Source organism: Colius striatus, chromosome 4 (assembly GCF_028858725.1).
Source record: "Colius striatus isolate bColStr4 chromosome 4, bColStr4.1.hap1, whole genome shotgun sequence".
Taxonomy (NCBI): Eukaryota; Metazoa; Chordata; class Aves; order Coliiformes; family Coliidae; genus Colius; species Colius striatus.
The window spans coordinates 34,691,598-34,711,724 of NC_084762.1; the positions used below are offsets into that span (position 1 = coordinate 34,691,598).

A 20,127-nucleotide genomic window follows, 5' to 3' on the forward strand; every position below is an offset into this window, starting at 1 on the left:
TTGCAAAATGTAATTGGTTTTGTAGAAGGAGAGGAAACAGTGGGAATGGGAAGACCCTAGGTCAGTTATTAGAAATGGTCTCTGATTTTTATAGGCTGATACTGCTGCAGCTGTATTCAGGCATTCTGCAGTATGTTTTATCTGTGAGACTAGTTGACTCTCTGTTACTGGAAATTCATTGAATAGAAATAAAGCAGAGCTTTGTAGATATCTGCCCACACAATGACTACAGCTTCTTCTCTCTTTAGCAATAGGAGAAAATATAATGATGGTTATCATATTTCAGGTTTAAATAACATGTTTTACTTAGTGTAAAACTGATCTGAGCACACATTAGAATCTCCTATAGAGGCATACCATATTTCGTCAGCATTCTGTGTTTTAGTTTGAAAATGCAGCAAATTCAAGAGCTAGGTGATCACAAATTGCATGTAATACAAATCTTAGCCTTTGCAGATTTTCAGGAATTACACTGTAACAAACAAAATTAGATTGTCACTACCTTATATGACATACCTTAATACATCTTTTATTTCCCTTATAAAAATGAATTTGTAAGTTCAAATGATTGAATCTTATGATTATGCAAAGAATAATAAATAAGTTTTTTCATTGTCGGTTCCAAGCAACTTATTGGTAAGTACACTAAGTGAATTTTTACCTTTCAAGCCCATTTTTCAATCAACCTTTTTGGAAACTTTCACTTGAAAATCTTTTTTAAAAACTGAGCAAATGCATGTTTTTTTCCATGAGGAAAAGTAAAAGGCCTTCCAACTGGACAACCCTGCATGTAACATTTGTTTCCAAGTTCAGTGGAATAGACAGAGCACTCACATTTCTGGAATAAAGATAAACCAGCATTAGAAGCAAACCAGCACTTCAACACACTGCAGGTGTTGGATCTAGAAAATGGATATTGCAAATGGAGACACAAGGAGGCAGAACTTCCTCTGACACTGAGCTGAGAAAGGACTGCTATTTTAAAAACAGCTATACTGAAATAAAATCTTGTGCTGATCATCCCAAAGAGAAACTCCAGTTCTGAAGAACATCCAAGATAAGAGCCAAGGTATAATAAATGCAAAGGGAAAAATTAGAAGAACAGAGGTTCAAAGTAGGTAGACTTCTGGACGTATCCATTTCTGTCCCTCTTCAAGTGAGCTTTCTGTCTGCACACAGGAGCCTTTACCATGCTCTATCATGGCTTAAGAAAAACATGACATAAATATAATGGCCTAATAAAAAAGGGATATACATGTATCATATGTACGTATATATATGTGTGCACATGCATCTGTAAGTAATTAGTGAGAATACAGACACTTTAATTTGTATAAATGAAGAGGTATTTATACACAGGCTTGTTTTCCTTTCATTCATTAGTAAATTAACTGCACACATTAGGTGGTTTTCTCTACTGAGTAAGTGCTAGTGAAAAAAAGAAACATGGTAATGTGCCTAATAGCACTGGAACACATCAAATATTTTTGACTAATTTTTCCATTAGCTGGAATGTTTGAGTTAAAACAAACAGAAGAGTAAAAAGTCCTTTAATCTCATGCAGCACTGCATGAGATCTGCACAAAATACCCTGTGATCAAAATACCCTGTAAGAAAAATAGATTGACAGAACTGATTAAACAGAGTCAAAACCCCACAAAATGGAGAAAACCAGTTTGAAAGTCTGTTCTGTTCATCTGCACAGGTCCGTGCTACCACAGCCATCTGTTTCTGAGCTTTTTCATCTTTCTCAGAAAACATGATATTGGTGGTGTCATAAAAATAATGTTCATCCCTTGAAAAATGCTTTAGGACTTGAAGAGAAAATATTTAGGTAAAGAATTTTGAACTAAAATTCTTACTTGATTATTGTTTGGTTATTTCCACTCTAAAATGTAGTATCACTCAAACCTTTGAATACCAGTATCTTCTATAAAGAATCACTTTTCTTTCTCATTCAGGCAAGGATATACCATATTATTTGCAAGGACTGTCACTGTCTATTATATTGTCATTCATCCACTGCTGTCTTCATCCAGTTGGGAATAATAATTTGCCAGGAGAAAGACTTTCTGATGCATATTTTCAATGAGGTCATATGCTTTAATACCCAAGGGTAATAATAAAATATGAATTCTGACAAGATTTCTGAAGAGGCTCTATCTCCTTGTGGCTGCAGAATACCTTCTCAGTTCTGAAGGTTCATGTAGAAAATAAAAATGCAATTTTTTTTAAGACTCAAGGACTTCAGAAACAGCAGCTTTTTCACTGCGTCTTCCACAAGTATTTGCTGAAGAAGGGCATATTTGGAATCCATTTTTTTCTAACTATTTGGCAGAGATCTTCTAAAGTTTAGCTACCATGACCATATAGAGAATTTGCAGCAATTGAAGTCTAATGTTGAGATTGATTACACGTAGCTCTCAGTTTGTGATATATCTCAGCACCTGCAAATAACTGTGTCCTGTTTGCCTGTGTACACACTCTGAGATTACTCAAAACAAGAGATGATGCTCTTGGACCTGAGTCTTTGGGAAATAAAAAAAGTGTCAAGAACTTCTCCTAAAGATCTCAACCAGTTTGAGAGTTGGGCAGAGAGGAACCTTATGAGGTTCAACAAGGACAAGAGCAGAGACCTACACCTGGAGAGGAGCAACCTCATGCACCATTACATGCTGGAGACTGAGCTGCTGGGGAGCAGCTCTGCAGAGAGAGAGCTGGGAGTCCTGGTTGATAATAAACTAACCATGAGCCAGCAATGTGCCCTTGTGGCCAAGAAGGCCAATGGCATCCTGGGATGCATCAAGAAGAATGTGACCAGCAGGTCAAAGGAGGTTCTGCTCCCCCTCTCCTCTGCCCTGGTGAGGCCTCATCTGGAGTCCTGTGTCCAGCTCTGGGCTCCCCAGCTCAAGAGGGACATAGAACTTTTGGAGAGAGTCCAGTGCAGGGCCATCAAGATGATCAGGGGATTGGAACATCTCTTATGAAGAAAAGTTGTGGGATCTGGGGCTGTTCAACTTGGAGAAGACTCAGGGGGTGCTTTATCAATGCTTATAAATGCCTAAAGGGTGGGTGTCAAGAGGCCAGGTTTTTTTTTCTGTAATGCCCAGACCAGGTGTAAGGGACACTGGAACTTCCACGTGAACATGAGAAACTTCTTTCCTGTGAGGATGAGGGAGCCCTGGCACAGGCTGCCCATAGAGATTGTGGAATCTGCTTCTCCGGAGTTTTTCAAAACCCACCTGGACACGTTCCTGTGCCACCTGATCAAAGGGAACCTGCTTTAGCAGGGCTTTGGATTAGATGATCTCTAAAGGTCCCTTCCAACCCTTACCATTCTATGGTTATGTGTTTCTGCAACACATAGCAACCTCAAAAGTCTTTATAACTGATTCTAAGACTTAAATAAAAGTGTTATCATCTGGAGTTCACTGAAGGTCCACTCATAAAAAATTTCAAATGAGTTCATAATTGAGTCTAGATTATGTTTCCTCTGTGTGTAGGGTTTGATATCATTAATCTTGCATTGGCAGTCACCACTGTTTCAATGATGGTTCCTCATTACAGCATTTTGCCATTTGCCATCTTCAGTTCTTGAAAGCAAATAGCTGTTCTTTCATCTTAATTCAATACCATAATGTGGATTTTAATTAAATTGTTCTTCGAGTTTATATGACATTGCTCTGGTCACCTATCATGAGGCTTTCATATCCAAACTATAGTTTCCTTAATAATTCTAACCTATTGGCCAACCAGGTCAATTGTTTCTCATTTGAAATACTAAACAGCCAATTCCAGTACAAAAGTACATATGAAATATTGTATTTCTGTATTTCTTCCATTCCCTTTCTCTGATTTGCATAAAGGAACACCTTATGCTTGACTCAAGCAATCTTTATTGAACAGTCCATTAAGAAAAAAAAGATCAAGATTCATTTCCCATGTCACTTGTTTCTTTACTGTCATTTACTCAGGTAGAGCTCTTTACAGCAGCCCAAAGAGCAGGCATGAAATAGTGTGTGTGTGTGTAATATTTTTAAAAGTAGTTGAAATTTTTCTATTCTCCACAAAACAGGAAGCAGACAGAAGAAGAAATTATAACAGTTTTGTAAAGCTGGAAGCATAAGCATTGCTGATGAACATACAGACTTTGCTTCTTCACAAACAGTTTCTAGGAGCTGCCTTTCATTAGTAGCAGAATTATAAGGGACAAATCAGAGTGGCCACATTTCCAGCTACCAATGGCATCTAGTCATTCTAGTGTTTTTACAGGTTTCATTTTTTTAATGAGTATATTTAAATGGGTGTACTGACATCTGCCTACATACAAAAATCCTGGACCAACAAGGGAAGCTACAAACTGAAAAGCAGAGAGATGTTCAACACATCAAGAGAGAGGTGATGCAGCTGTGCCACATAACACAGCTGTACAAGGGCAATAAGTTTTTGTATTTTTGTTTCCACTTATGGTATGACAATTCACATTCAGCAGTTGTGATTCTCCTCACACCTCTACACACCTTTAGGCCCCAACAGGGTAATCATGCAGAATTGTACGTAGACTCACACATAGAGGTATTTTTTATACCTATATTAAAAAGTGTAATTTGTGTATGCACATCTGTATGCAAAGATACATTCACATGTGTAAACACATGACCCACTGCCTGCAGGATAATTATTATAGCTCAAAGCCATATGTAAGATGGAAGTATGCAAGTCTGGGATTCTAGCCTCTCCACTATGATTTATTCATCTGCACTTCTGAGAGTACAGATGAGATTTTAGATCTGTCTTTCCTCTAAGATTTTATGCTAAAAAGGCAGAGATGACCACCTGAAGACTGAAATTGATTGTCATCTTTTAAAGTTGATAAACATTGGTTTTCTTTTGACACTTTTTTTAACAAAGTTACCATTTAAAAATAAAAATAACATGAAGCTTAACTATCGAACTCATTTAAATGTGCTCCTGAAATTTTCAAGAAAAAAATATAGTATCTTTTTTCCCATGAAGGAGTGTGAGGGAAGACAGTGATTCAAAGCAGCATTTTCTTTATTTTCTTAATATAATCTCCCCAGACTTTGAATTTGTCATAACAGTGACATTCTTTTCCTCTGGAATCCTTCCTTCTTTCTGTGATCTCTCTTAAACTCACACTCCAGCATTTTGTTTTCAGATTTTAGCATGCTGTACAGTAGTTTTCATTCTTAGAATAAAGACTAGCATTGCAAACTTCTTGCTTTACACTGTAAGGAATTACTGGTAAGATGTTCCTTTCATACAGTGGAAAAAAATGGAAATGGCCAAGTAACTATTTATCCATATGAACACACAGTTTATAATCTGACTCAAAATATTTTCTAAAACCTCCTCCACCTTCAATGACTAGCAAGCTAAAAAAGTGTTGTGGAATTAGTGGGTAGCTGACTTAATAACTCTCCATCTGTTGAGGTTTAAACACAATTCACTTGACAGGTGCAACAGATAAATACAGTAATTACCACTGATCATTCCAAATAATGTGAAATATTTTTTAAAAATCTATACATTTATATATATATAAAGCTATCTATACATTTACTTCCTATTTTTGCATTTTTATACAGGGTGGAAACATATACTATTTGCCCAAAGTGGGCAAAAAAGCCAGATGGAATTCAAAAGGTAGTTTCTCTTCCCTCTAAAACCTAAATAGTCCCATCTTCACGGCTCATGCTGTGAAACATTTTCCCATGAAGGTGGCTGAAATTTGCACGTGCCTCACGCTGAGGTGACACTGAGTCACGGGGCTGCTGGAAGTGGATCTGATTGTGTGAGGTTCCCATTGAAACAGTGAGTTATGCCATGGGACTCAGGCCAAGAACTGAGCTACCCAGGTATCTGTTGCGGGTGCAGAACGTCGACACTGAATTTGCAGGTGGGTTTTGTTTGCTGGTTTGTTTTTTTCTTTTCCCCAGGAATCAAGTTTTTTAAAATCCCGCTAGTTCCACTAAGTTATGGTGAAGAGCTACCGGCTCACAGCTGTCAGGCCCGAGAGGGCAGCGGGAAGGCTGGCGGCCCCGGCAGACAGGTTGTCACCGCTTGACTCGCCGAAGCCGGTGCCAAATCCAGCCCTTAGTGCCCGCCTCGCGCAGAGCAACGGGCTCCCGTTCCTCCTTCGCTCCCCGAGGTCCCTATCCCGCCCGCGCCGCCGGCCTGGTGCACGGCACAGTGACTGCCCTCGCCCGCTGCTCCTTCCTGGTTACAGGCGGCGCGGCGGCCGAGGGGCGGGCGGCGGGGAGCGGCTGCCGGGCCGCACCTTCCGCCCAGGTACCGGGGCCAGCGCCGCGACGGCACCCGCCGGGCTTCTAGGGGAGGCTCGGGGATAGGAAAAAGAAAAGCAACACATCGAAAGCGCCGGCACCGAGCGGGTGGAAGCTCCTTCCTCGCCGGCGGGCGGAAGAAGCGCGTTTTTGCTTCCCCCCCACCAATCCATCCGTGCCTCGCCGCCGCCGCCTCTCCCGGTGGGTGCTGCCCTCTCGCACCTCAGCTGCCCCCGCTGCATGCAGCCGCCGGAGCGCCGCAGCCCAGGAGGACACGCCGGGTGCGCTGTGATTTACTCCTTTTTAAAAATTATCTGGGGCTGGGTTTGTGCTTTTTTTTCTTCTCTCCGAGCGGCTTCGCAGAGGCGAACCATGTGGGAAATGGAGCGGGGCAAGCTTGGGGGCCTGGCGGGGCCCCCTCCCCGCCACCGGCTCCAGGGCCACGTTCACCCCGCACGCCAAGCTCCGCCGTGTTTGTTGTTGTTGTTGTTGTGCTCCGGGGAAGGAGGCGGTAGAGTGAGCCGTGCACCCGGGGGGCGGGGGGGGTAGCCATTCGGCTTGCTTCTCTTCCTCTTCGCCGCCTGTGCCCGCGTCCTTCCTCCTCGGCGGGGCGGCCGCAGGGGGCTCGGCGTAGGGCGGGCGGCGCTGTGGGACACCTGGAGCAGGTGGCGCCGGCAGGGACGGGCAGCGGTAGGTGGCCCCGGGGCTCCCTCCTCCCTTTGATTCCGCCTCTAGGACAGGTACGTCCGGACTGTGTGAGCACTGCTCGGGGCGGCCCGCCACTGATCGGCGGGAGGGCAGGGCAGGGCAGGGCAGAGCCGCCCGCCGCGGGGGCAGCTGCCTAGCGGGGCGCCGCGGAGCTGTTTCCTCGCCGCCGCCGCGGGCGGGTGAGGGACGCGGTGCCCGCCCTTAGGCGGGCGGCTGGGGGAGACGGCGGCCGCGGCGGAGCCTCTGCTGGCGCGTTACATAACCGGGCGGGGAGCGGGAGCGGGGGAGCACAGCCTGTCGTGCCCCGGCCGCCAGCGAGAAGCCCGAACTCGGTGCTGTGGGCTTCCGGTTTCACATCGTGGCCAATGCCCGGAGTTTTAAACAGAAGCAGCCAACTTCTCTTTTTGTTGATTCTTTTTTTTTTTTTTTTTTTTTTTTTTTTTGGTTGGTTGGTTGATTTTTATTTCTTTCTTATTTTATTTCTCTCATGGGGCAAAGCCACGCGACAGGCGCTGTCACAGAGGCGAGGAGCGGGGCAGGTGCTGCCCCCGCCGCATGCCACCGGCCGCCCCCGCCCCGCCACGCACTGGCACTTGCTAGGGCTTTCCGTGAAGTTCTGTGAGGAAAGCTTTGTGAGGCGGGCCGGGTAGTAGGGACCAGGCTGCGGGGTAGCTCCGTGCCGCTTCCAGCCGCGGCTCCTGCCCATGCCCGCGCCTCTCTGCCGTGGGGCCCGCCGCCGCCTCCGCCCTCACCGCCTCGGCTCAAGCAGCCGTACCTTTGGTGCGTGACAGGGGCTGTCCTCGGACTGCGCGGTTCCTGCGGAGGGTTTGGCAGCCTTCAAGATAACACTGTGTGTGCGTGGCTGCGGCGGTAGCGAAGGCTGCAACCTTACTTTCTTCTTGTGCTCGTGGGTACTTCTGTCTTGGGAAGAACATAGACATGTATTTTTGTAGTTTTAAGTAGGTCAATCATGGTAGTATTTCCCATGAGCATTACATTTTTTTCCCTTCAACACATCAGGTGCTACATTTGAAGTAATGTTGTGAGAATAAAGGTTTTTTGTTTTGGTTTGTTTTTTTGTGGAGAAAGCATTTTCCACCTTTACAATAAGACTGGAATTCAGTCTCAGGTGGTCAGGAGTGACAACATGTATATCACTGTTTTATTTCTGTAATATCTACTGATCATTTTTAAAATGTGGAGATGAATCAGTATAAATTTGTGACCATGACTACTCATAGTTCACAGATACAGATGAGTTAACCTTTAGATTGTGGGGTGATTGCGTATAAAGGCATGAATACTGGGCTGAAAGGATGACATAATGTTCCCTGTCAGTTAAGGTAAATAATAACAGAGTAAGAGAACAGTCTTGGTTTAGGGTAATGATTGAATATTGTTGCCAGTTGAGTAGGAAACACTTCTCTCAAGTCTTTAAATGGTCTATAGAACAGTTAGTGATAACTGATATGAGTCTGTCAAAGCTCTTGTCAGCTGTCATCTGCTTTGCCTGCATGCATTGAGTTATTCTGAAGAGCACCCATGCAAACATAAAAAATGCCATACTGGGATATGCCAAAGTTTCTACTGGTGGTGGCCAGGAGTAGGTGCCTAGCGAGGACTATGATAAGGAAAGCTTGCAGTGATGCTTCCCCAGAATACTCTCCAGGCAGCTTTGGTTCAAGGATTCCCTTGGGTAGAAGCATTTGCTTTGTGCTTGATAGACACAAGTTTGTTGTGTGATTGAGTTTGGTTTTTTTCTTTAGTCTTATACAGTAGTTTTTAAAGCCATATAGACTTTTAGTAAAATAATAAAAAGGTATCTGAGGAACTAGGTAACCAGATGGAGTGGTTTACAGACTGTATTGATCAATAACAAGACAATCAAAGGGCAATTTCTAGCTTGTAAAGGTCTGTGCATAGAAGTTATGTTAATAGATGTATACTTTCCAAGTTAATGCATTAGGCTCTGAGATAATCCATGTAAAATAAAGCTTCATATATGACAAAAAAGAAGGCAGTGTGTTATGCTCTTATAATGTGTAATAATTAAATGGGTCCACATTCATTGACACTGAATTGGGAGAAAGCCATGATTAAAATGCAATGTTTTGTCAGTTTCACTGGATTTATGAGTAGCAAATTAAGAACAGAAAATGAGAATTTATGCCATGGTGAACAACTAAAGAACATACACAGACTTTCAAAACCCCTGTCCTATGGTGATAATTACTATGAATAAGTGGGTGTTGTGGTCATTATTGTAGCCATAAATATTAGCCCACCACAGACCCTTTATGGTAGAAATTGCAGCATACTGCTTAAAAACAGTTTAATATTTTTAGTTGCTTAATTTTGTATGTTCATGAAAATGTTCAGGACAAAATTGTTCTTGCATTTGGCTTTATTTCTTGTAAAGTCAGCTCCCATGTGATACTTAAATTTGTAGTCAGCTGAGGCCTTCCATCCTTTTTAAAGAAAGCTTGTCAGAATTACAAAAATCACTGACTCAAAATATCGTGTGCACATGCAGAGAAGGATTATATCTGTTTTCAAGGCATGGTAACAATCAAAACTTGACACCGATCACCTCCTGAATCGATAGCATATGGGACATGCTTCCAGTTCTTTCCGGTTCTCAGACTTTGAGAGGATGAGTGTTAGTGGTATGTTGGATTACAAATGATGTTAAGTGGAATGATAATGATAGGATCAAGCAAGAGAGCAGCCCATCTTGTTCTTTCAGTGTTGCCTGGAGAAACATGGAATTTTGAAAACTGAGTCTCAGTTCTGCTGAGTATGCACAAATTTCCGGTTTATTCTTTTTGTGATTTCTTTTTTTTTTTACACTCAGATATAAACTCCCCATGTGTTTGAAATAGCCACTTCAGCTATTTATTCCATCAAATAAAACATATCATTATAGTTTGAGCTCTAACTGCTCTTCTACGTGGTTGTTACGACTAAAGAAATACTTTGATTAAAAGCTGTTGGGATAAGGCAGATTAAACTGAAATCCACATCTTACTTGCAGCACAAGTAGCAAAAGTGCTCAAAATTATATGCTACCTGATTTCCATTAACTGAAGTGTTGTGAAAATAGATGAGTGCTCATGTATTAGAAACTGGGCAGTTTGGTTCAATTTTTTTGTAACCAGAACTAAATTGATTTAATTCACATGAGACCATAATTTTTGATAGTCAATACAAAATATGGGCTAATGTGGATAATTTTTTTGGGTAAAGCACCACAAGCATAACCAGTGTTTAATGGAGGAGAAGGCTGGAAAGTCTTCAGTCTAAGACTCTGGTCTTGCATACATAAACTCTGTCATGACTTAAAGGAGGGCACAGTCTTCTGGATCATTGGTGAGGTGCCCAGTCCTGTGGTGTTTAATTACCAGGATAATTTTTCTCTCAGGCAAGATGTCTTATTGAAGCTGTGATCTATGTTTTCTCTGGTGAGACTCGCTCTTAAACAAAGGACACCAGTGATGAACAGCTGTAGTCAGGAACTTTTAGATGCAGTTTTGAATACAGTTAGTTGATAATCTTTTGTAAAACAGGTTTCTTTAAAAGGCTCTGTTGAAGATGGAAAAGGAAAAAGCCATTACACTTTGGGTTTTTTTTTTTTCAGTTTTCCAGAATTGTTGGGTTCTTCCAAGGAAGAAAATCAGGATACAGTCATTTCTGTGGAAGCCTGAATTGTTACTTTTTTTTTTTTTTAAAAAGCTAGCAACCAATGGAAGAAGAGTCAGAAAAAGGATATATGTTTTAAAGTTCAGCTGCTCGAATAACTTACACAACTGGAGTTTCAGGAAGATAACACTGGGCTCCCATACTTCATTTGCATATCACTTGTGTTAATATCCATTTTCTGGGGCACCTGGTCTTCTGAATGAACTGCTTAATTTGGACCTAATTAGGTAATTGGTATAAAATGAACAAATTGTTCTCTGAGAGACCGATCCAGCTGCCAAAAGCAGTGGCTGACTTCAGTGACAATTACATTATAGCTACATTACTGTAGCCTTTAGTTGTAGTTCTGGGTCTTGCTGTGGTAATCATTCTGCGGGCACACCGTTCTCTCCCCAATGACACAACATGTGAGAACTGCATTCAACCTAAAGGAGCAGTCCGGTGACACTGATTAGGTCATAAATTAAAATGACACAATAGAAAGCTACTTCTCTGGGGGTTTTGCCCACCTGACAATTTAAACAAAGTGTTCTTAGTTATGCTAAGCACTGTAGAATTAGCTGTGGTTGGAAAGGGTTGCATGAAAGAAATTCCATTGGCACCTCTTCCTCAGTGAGACAATGATAATGTCTAATCTTAGATATTCGGTGACTTTATTTAAAGGCTATGTCACATTCGGTTTTAGATTTTCTGTGCTTAATCATCAAATTCAAATCACTGTTCTGTATTTCTCTGGTTATTTTCACGTGTTAGCACAGGAAGAACTTTCTTCTACTGTCTAATCACTATACAAATATTGAATGTAGTCCTGGTTGGATCCTTGTGTCACATGGTCTTTCCAGTAGTAAATAATTTTGATGTTAGTTATGTAAATGATTAGCACTTGATTCACTTTTCTGAAGAACAAGTTGTACTCATGTTTTCCTGCTGGCCAGCTGTTTTCCCAGTTTAGCTTTTGTTTGTTTATTTAATTGGGATTTTTTTAAATAAATGTTCTTGGTATCTGGGAGGTATCAATTACTCTCATCTCAGTTTTCTACACCTCATCTTCTTAGTTGAGAGATTGACAGAAACTGACCCTTCTGTAACAGGTTGGTCATCCTGGGTTTAACATTTCTGTACAGATTGACGTCCAACTTTCTACAATCTTCTTTAAAGGATTCAGAGTTTATTATGAAAACTTTTTCAAGTTTTTCATAGAATTCAACTTTTTCAAGAATTTCTAAAGTGTAGATGCTTAAACTGTTACTGACAACTATATCTGAATCTTAATATTCTGCATTTATCATATTTGGAAAAAAGCTTTATGCTTCTTAAAATGCTTAGTTAAAAATAATTAGAGAACTTTGGTTAATATGAAGTGAGATTGTTCCTATGTGGCTTCCTGCAACAGTTGCAGTAACTGTGAAATCCCAGCTCTGTTGCTTGGAATAGCTGTAAATCTTGGACATATCCCAGGAAAGCCCACGCAAAGGGCAAGTGAGAGAAAAACAAGAAATAACATGGAAATTTCCAGCCAGTTTTTATTCATCTCTCCTGAAGTGACTTTGACATATCTCAGGAGGCAAGTTAATTTTCTAAATCTTTACATCAGTATTGCCTTTTTTTTTTTTTTTTTTTTGCCCCCCACCCTGAAGCTTTTGCAGGGCCCTTCAAAGGAGAGAGAATCTGGAAAGATTCTTCAAATATACTGCAACTAAAGGCACAATAGTAATTTTTATATTATTATTTTTAAAAATATCAGCATTTTTTTGTCAATGTATCAGCTGTACTAGCTGTACTAGAAAACTACTGTTTTGCACATTGGAAGGAAGGATAGTTCTAAAATTTTTTTTGTATTTTGTTCTAACACTTACAAAATTCCTTAGTGTATAATTGCAGTTCTTAATATTTAGTTTCTTAAACTTTTGAGAAAGCTTAAACATTTGGGAGTATTTAAATTCTAGCCGTTTCAGATCGGTGAAATGGAGAGCTAAGAATCTAGTGTTTAACTATTAGGATTTGACAATGAGAGAGACAGGAAACTGGAAGCAAATACACAGTACCATATAGTGTTAAAATTAATTCAGGTGTGTAGCATATTTTTATATGTTTAACTGGTACACTGTATTTGAGTTCTGTTAAAGCTGAAATATCTGGATCTCAAGTGAAAATGTTCTTAGCTTACTTATTTACAGGTCACAAAAGTCAGGTAAAACAATGCAGTTGGACAAGCTGTAGCTATCTTTGGAATTCAGACACTTGAAAAAAGAGACTTGTCAGTGTGAGACATCAGTAACTACAGACACATGTGAGGCTGTTCTGCATAAGTTTATGTATGTTTACAACCCTTGTACCTGGCCTTAATGTTTGCTTTAATCCTTGACTTTCTGAAAGAGGTTTTTTCAAGAATACAGGGTAGGGAACATTATTGTCAAAGATACTGGTACGTTGATTGTGCCTGTCTGCATTTCTGAGTCAATTCTGTTGATTGTAGTCTTGTGAATACATGCAGGACCACAAAAAGTAAAGGTTATATATGATGGGTGAGGGTTGATCATGGACTTGTATAGTGCAACATCAACTTGTCTTTCTGGGGATATATTTGTTCTCTAAAGATTCAGAAAGCCCTGAGATACAGCTGTTCCCTAGTTGTCAGTGCCTTGATAATTTTGTTGTTGTTGTTATGAATTGGTCCATGATCATTTCCATGTTAGAAAGCGATTGTGTATTCTGGAAATCCAAGTGTCTTTCAGAGGACAGTGTATTGTTGTTGCTTCTGTTTTGTCTAGGAATCCACTGAGCCCTTTCTGGGCATGGTATTGCCAAAGTGTGGTATGGTAATAAGAAGCCAGCAGGAGGTGGGTTCATCTTTGGACATAAGGTATTTTACTGGTAAAACTGTCACAGTAAAATGATAATTTGCAATGTAACAATAACCTCAGAGCCCTAAGGACAGTTGACTCGTACCTTCAACTTAATATTAACATTCCTAGTTTTCCTTGATACACTTCAGATAGGCGAACTGATACAAGGTACAGGTGCTACAGACTGGTAATGCTGATTGGTTCCATTAAGTAGTAGAGATGATCTTTGCTGTCTCCTCAAATAGTCTTCCTCACCAAGTGAATAATATCACTTTCACCTTGTCCCCTGCAGCTGACCAAATCTCATTTATTGCTTTGGCTTTATATAGACTGGGTTAGAGATGAAAGTACAGACTAGACTTTTGTGGGTTTAGTGCAGCAATTCTGCAGATCCCAGTGACAGCTGTTACTCTCCTCTGGCTTTAAAATATCTGCATAAACCTGAGTGTCATCAACATATCCCTTGCTCACAGCCATTTTCTTCTGACTAGTATATTTAATAATATATATATTTAGAACTCTTATTGGCTTCCTATAGTACTCATTCCTAGCAAGTGTTCCTGGTGTTTGTGACAAATTCCTTGAGTAACCTCTTCTCAGAAGAGACTTGCCAGCTTCTGTGATTTCAGTTAAGGCCACATCATCTCATGAATAATAACAAAACCTTACTTTATGATGTCATGTAATGTATTATAATGCTTTTCACTCATCTTTCTCCATTATTGTTCCTAAGAATCAGTCCCTAGTTAAACTCTTTTGTCAGATCTTGATAATTCTGTGGATGAAAAGTAATGCAGGAATATTATCTGGAAAGATAGTATAAGCAGAGCTTGCAGTCATTAAAATAAAATCATATACTTGTTACTATATTGAGGCACCTCTTACTAAAAAAGTGTGTAGCTTCTACAAACAGAAGCTCCCTGGCTTGTTTTTTGTGATCTGATATCTGTACTATTACTTTGCCCTGACTTGTTTGTGAGGTGAGTCTAAGCATCTACGTAGTTTTTGTAAGCATAGTCTGACTCAGCACTGCTCACCTGGAGGGTAGACAATAATTTGACTTTGTTTTTCAGAAAGATATCGAATTGAAAGAACCCATAATAGTCTCACAGTGAATGTTGTTTTTGTTTTAATGGGAATTTTAGTAAGTGCTTTTCAACTCAATGCAGGACTGCTGGTGTTGAAAAGTTCATCTTAAGTTTTGGATGATTTGTAAAGTGGGTTACAAAATAGTCTGTTATTATTCTCCTGTGGTAAAAACCATTTGTATGTGGTGTAGTTATTTGGTTCGTGTTTTCGTTGTTGAGTTCTCCTCCCTTAATTCTAACCCCTAATTGCTGCAACCTTAATTAATGAAAGAAATATGGTCCAACTAAAGGCAAGAATTGTAGCCACAAGTAATAATTCTTTGTGCCCCTGGAAAGCATGAGAGAGGTTTCAAAACACTTCTTATTACTACTAACTGGCCTTTTATTATAAAAGGTTTGTACATTTCATCTCTATGAGTAATATTTTGTCCAACTGCTAGGCCTTAGTGAAGCCACGAATAGCATATAGCAACAACAAAAGTATACCTTGTGACTTAATGGAGTTATCTGGGAGAACTCTGAGTAGCATCAAATTCAGAATTCTTAACTGCAGTTTATATTCTACCATTAGGAACTGTTGTATCAGCTATCTGATAAGAATATAAGAAGTCTCTTCTTGAATGCAATTAGCTTTTGGTTTTTCTGACTTCTACCCAATAGCTGCAGAGCTACTAGATAAATTAGAATGCATTTTTGTTAAGGTTGTTCAGCCTTCCTAGCTGGATGAGTCAAGTAACTTTCTAGATGCTTTTGAAGAGCGTGTTCTGTGGTGCCTTTGTCAGTCACATGACTAAATAAATACATGCATATACTGTTCTTTTGATCTGCATAAATGCATACAAATCAGATAATGGTGAAGGAACTCAGTTTACCACATATAGGTAGATCATTTATACAGTGTGTTTCAAGTGTACTTGAAGTTTCTCTTGTTTTCCTGGATGCATTGTGCCTAAGTGCACACATTCTGCATTAGTACACAATTCCAACATGGATTCATAGGCTCATTCAGGTTAGAGCAGATTTGAGAGATCTCCAGTGTGCCCTTCTGCCTGAAGTGATGTCACATAAGATCAGACCACACATAATAAATATTTGTAACTTCCCTGGTTTCAGTTGCTGTTGTTCTCTCCTCAGGCACCTTGGTAAAAAGCGAGACTCCACCCTTTTAGTAATTTACTTTTAGATATTGGAAGTTTGCTATTAGATGCTCCAAAGCTTTCTCTAGGCCGAACAGTGCCTACATCTCCAGCCTCTCCTCACACACAGGTCATGTGCTTCAGCTGTCTTTGTGGCCTTTCACTGAACTTGATCTAGTTGACTGATACTTCACAGTGGGGATTGAAAAGTAGACTCATTAGTCCAGGTACCAGAAGAATGGATCTTGCATGAAGCAGAAAAGTTGCTTCCCTCAGTCCGTTGACTGACTCTCTGACCAGAGCCCAGGATGCAGTTCGCTCTCCTGGTAGCAGTGAGAGCTGCTGATTTGTGTCTCACATATTGTTACAGTTCAGGACCCTCCGATCATTTTCAGTGGAGCTGCTCACCAATTAGTCTTCAGACTATGCTCTTATGATGTTTCTGTCAGCCCTAATTCATTCTGAATTGTAACTCTACCCTACAGCATATCAGATGAATCCCTAAGTCTGGTGTTACTTGCAGACTTATTGAGCGTTCTGTACACTCTTCCAGGTTACCGTTAAAGATGCCCCTAATCTATGTGCTTGTAACCAGATTATGGGCAGATTGTGAACCATTAACAGCTACTGTTTGAGCCTGATGACAGAGAGTTTTTTATCATCTAATAGACTCCCCATCTAGACTAGACTGTAACTTAGATGAGGTTAGGTGCAAAGTTGCCGTGGGAGGCGTTGTTGACTCTCACTAAAATCACAGTAGATGAGACCATTTGATCTCCTGTCATCTGTGAATATAGTCACTTAGTGGCAGAGGGCAATCATACTGGTCAGACATGATCTAACCTTGGTCAATCCATGGTGGTGATTCCAAATCACCACCTTTGCCCTCATGTGCCCAGAAATGCCATCCAGTATGTCGGAACATACTGTGTCAGCAGACTAACAAACAACACAAATAGTTTGGACAGTGATGCTTTCTTTCTTAGTGATTCCTCAGACTTTAACCTGTGCATAATCCCTCTTGTACTTTCCTGTTCTGGATGCCCAGTTGTCCATTTGTAGGTGACTGAGTGCATGCTGGTCACAGGACAGAGCATCTGCATCCTGGGAATGTGGTGATGAATGAGTCTAGACTTCATGTGACCTGAGGGAACAAGCTTGGTAGAAACAGGATATTGCTGCTAGAGTGATTCTTGCTCCTTCTGTGTCTTTGAGGAATTTGCAAGAAAGGAACGTGGCAGCAAAAGTGACAGTAAGTTTAATAATTTGGTCATTGTATTGGTGATCTGCTTATAGCCAGTGGGCTTTTTCTTGGATTCTCTTTTGTATTGGTTTAGTTTGATAATCTTGCCACTAGCTTGATAATAACAAGAAAGGCATATACAGGTATCAGTGAGAGAGCATGTGAAATATCTTTATTTGCATCCTAATGTTTATTTAAAGCTTTTGTTTTTGTGTTTGGTTGTTGTTACTGTTGTTAATATGCATTTAAAACTTTTCCAGTCTTGTGATGGATTTTGTTCTTCTGATCACCTTTTTAATACTGCCTTACTACTGACGATTTTTTAGGTGGTCTTTGGAAAGCACTGTCAGCCGTCAAATGCAGTAAGACCCACAGGGAAAGTGAGACTTGCTCGATTTGCACATAGTAAAAAGCAAATAAATTTAACTTGACTGTATGGTGCTGAGCACTAAGTTCAGAATGACCTACTGGGGAATTTAGCATTTCTCAGATCTTGTCATTGACACCACACGCCCACTAGTTCAGATGTTTTATTTTCCCAGTTTCTGTTACTGGTGAACAATGATTACTCTGTAATTCATCATGTATCACAATAGTTTTGTCATGTGGTGACAGTTGTCCTTAGTTTCATGCTGTTTAGAGCTATACATTATATTTTAGGTATTCACTTTTATTCGTTGCATTGTTATTTAGTATCTGAAAAACCTCTTGGGAGTGAGGTTATAAATGTGTTTAATAAAACATTTTTCCAAGACGAGTAGCTGAACTAAGAGTAACCTTTTACAGTTTAGAAATGTTCTAGTAACAAGCCTGTCAGCAGTGAATTAATCAGAAGTACAGCTTTCATAATATGTTTTGAATGGCATGTGTAATTAACTCATTATTTTAATGCTTCAACAGTGTTTAATTACAGTAAGAGACTTTAGTACTGTAGGAAAAAAAAATCGTAATAGTTGGCAAATCTTTGTCAGAATTTTAACTCAAGCTTACTCCAAAATCATATTGGTGAGTTCTAAACAGACTGAAAAATGCATGTAGGGGAAGAAGTCAGATGCCGAAAGGTAAATAGTACCTCCATAGTTTTAAATACTTGTCTCTTATAGTTTATGAATCGGGGTTTGTACTTTATTGTGAAGTGTAAAATCTCACTTTCCTTTAGTCCAGTTTAGTAAATTAATCACTGCAAATAAAAGATTAACGTGTAAATATGACATTAGCAGACTATTGCATTTGAAGATGGCCACTTGATTAAAGGTATTTCACAATCAGCCGGCTCTGTACTTTAACCTGAGAGAAGTAACCAGTGCTTTGGAAAGACAGCAATTAAATAATTTTGTAATCAGTCATGCATTACCACAATACTAGTGGCACATGCAAGCATGAGCATTGATTTTGCAATGTCTTCCTGATGCAAAGTGATACAGTTGTCTACAGTGGACTTGTTTATGTAAGAAATGACCAGCCAAATAAGTAGGATCAAATGAACACAACAAGATTTTGTGTTTGTTGTCATCCTAAGTTTGAACAGATAATCAGTAGAGAAAAAGATTTTTCTGCATATGTATTTTTATGGTATTGAATCATCTTGTGATGATTTTTTAAAAAATTGATTTAGAGAGACATTGACTTAAAGTATGTTGACTCTAAGCTTATAATTACATTCTGTTTGTATAGAAGTTCCTCCTGTATTTTCAGTTAAATAAGTTGCCTATCAGTGGCTGTTTTAAGCATTTTAAGTATTCTCTATTTAAAGGTTGCTGTTATTCTGAAATGCTTGAAATAACTCTTATTTGTATTTATTTTAGACTTAATGAACAGATTTTAATGTTTGTAACTAAAATTCATAAAAGAATATAAATCATTATTATAGAAACATGAACTTATGGTCTGACTTTAAGTAGAATGCCCATTCTGGTGTCACTCAAGATCCTGGGAATTAAGCTATCTTTAGATGAAACTAAAAGATACACTTAAATTATTTCAATCCCTGTCATAAAGAACGAGACTATCTCGTCATAAGAGAGATTCTTGTGATTGCTATCCTAACAGATTTGTAACAAAGAGCCTGAATTAAGTAAGTCACAAAAGCAGAACCAGTTCACAGGAAACAGAAAGTAAATATTATGTTCAGGGGAAGCTGAGGTGAGCTCAGACTGAACAGAATGCTGAGGAGCATTGCTATGGGACATACACAGCATGTTTCTGGCCAAGAGAGAAGCTTTCCTCCTGCTTGCAATACCTTGTTTATACTAGAATGTCAGGCAGGTTGGGGGAGAGGAGTATAAAAAACTACCTCCCTTGTGAAAAACTGCGTGTTCTGGATTGTGTTTGGATACAGACAGGATGCAGTGCAAAGGGTAAACACATGATGAGCAAGATACTGGTACTGCAGGAATGTTATGCTTTGAAATGAGCAAACTAGTAATATGTACCAAAATTATGAGATGTTCTTGTTTCTGCCATGTTGTGATATCATTCTTTTATCAACCTGTGCGTGTCCCAGCCTCACTGGGCCTGGCATCACCGTGTGCCTGATTCTGTTATTATCAGGCTATATCTTTTCGCCTTGTGGCATTTCAGAGAGCATTTGTGGTATGATCTGTAAACCTTCTCCATTATAACAGACAGCCAATGTGTAGTGTAATTTTAAGTGCTTTATGACTGGCAATTCGTATGATATAGTTGGCAAGACAAGAGAAATTTATGTGCATTACTAATTGAATTTAAGAATGAATATAAGTGATCTTTGATGTATCCAAACTGATGAAATATTTACATGCAGCTATGTTAAAAAAACCCAAAAAACAAGTAGTTATGGTGGTAATTGCTTTCTACTTTGCTTAACTTCAAACATGCAAATTCTGCAGTGCTTTAACTTACATTTTTAAACATCCTTACCAGATACTATGAAAGCTGTGGTTTGGAGGTGGAGCTGTGTTTTTGACTGGGTGTTTTTTTTCTGAGTAAATATTGTGTGCTTCAAGACAATGAATGTGGAAAACGTTGGTTTTTGTTGGTTTTTTTTGCTAGTGTTGCTGTATTTTTGGTTTGAACATTTGCATTAACTTTAGCAAATGTTCAAATATCAAAGCAGAAGTGGAT

At 39.7% G+C, this 20,127-nt stretch overlaps 1 protein-coding gene across 5 annotated transcripts in view; it reads left to right on the forward strand.

Moving 5' to 3' along the window:
* Positions 1-5,794: 5,794 nt before the first annotated feature.
* The window catches only part of MBP (myelin basic protein), a 118,398-nt gene continuing 104,065 nt past the window's right edge, over positions 5,795-20,127 (forward strand). For 2 of the 5 annotated variants that reach the window (XM_061995564.1, XM_061995565.1), the window contains exon 1: positions 5,795-5,920. In XM_061995564.1, coding sequence (XP_061851548.1) covers positions 5,843-5,920 — 78 coding nt within the window. In that variant the 5' untranslated portion in view covers positions 5,795-5,842. Of the gene's footprint in view, positions 5,921-6,154; positions 6,587-6,962; positions 7,046-20,127 lie in introns of those variants that run through there. The other 3 variants (XM_061995566.1, XM_061995568.1, XM_061995569.1) reach the window with 3 other exon arrangements.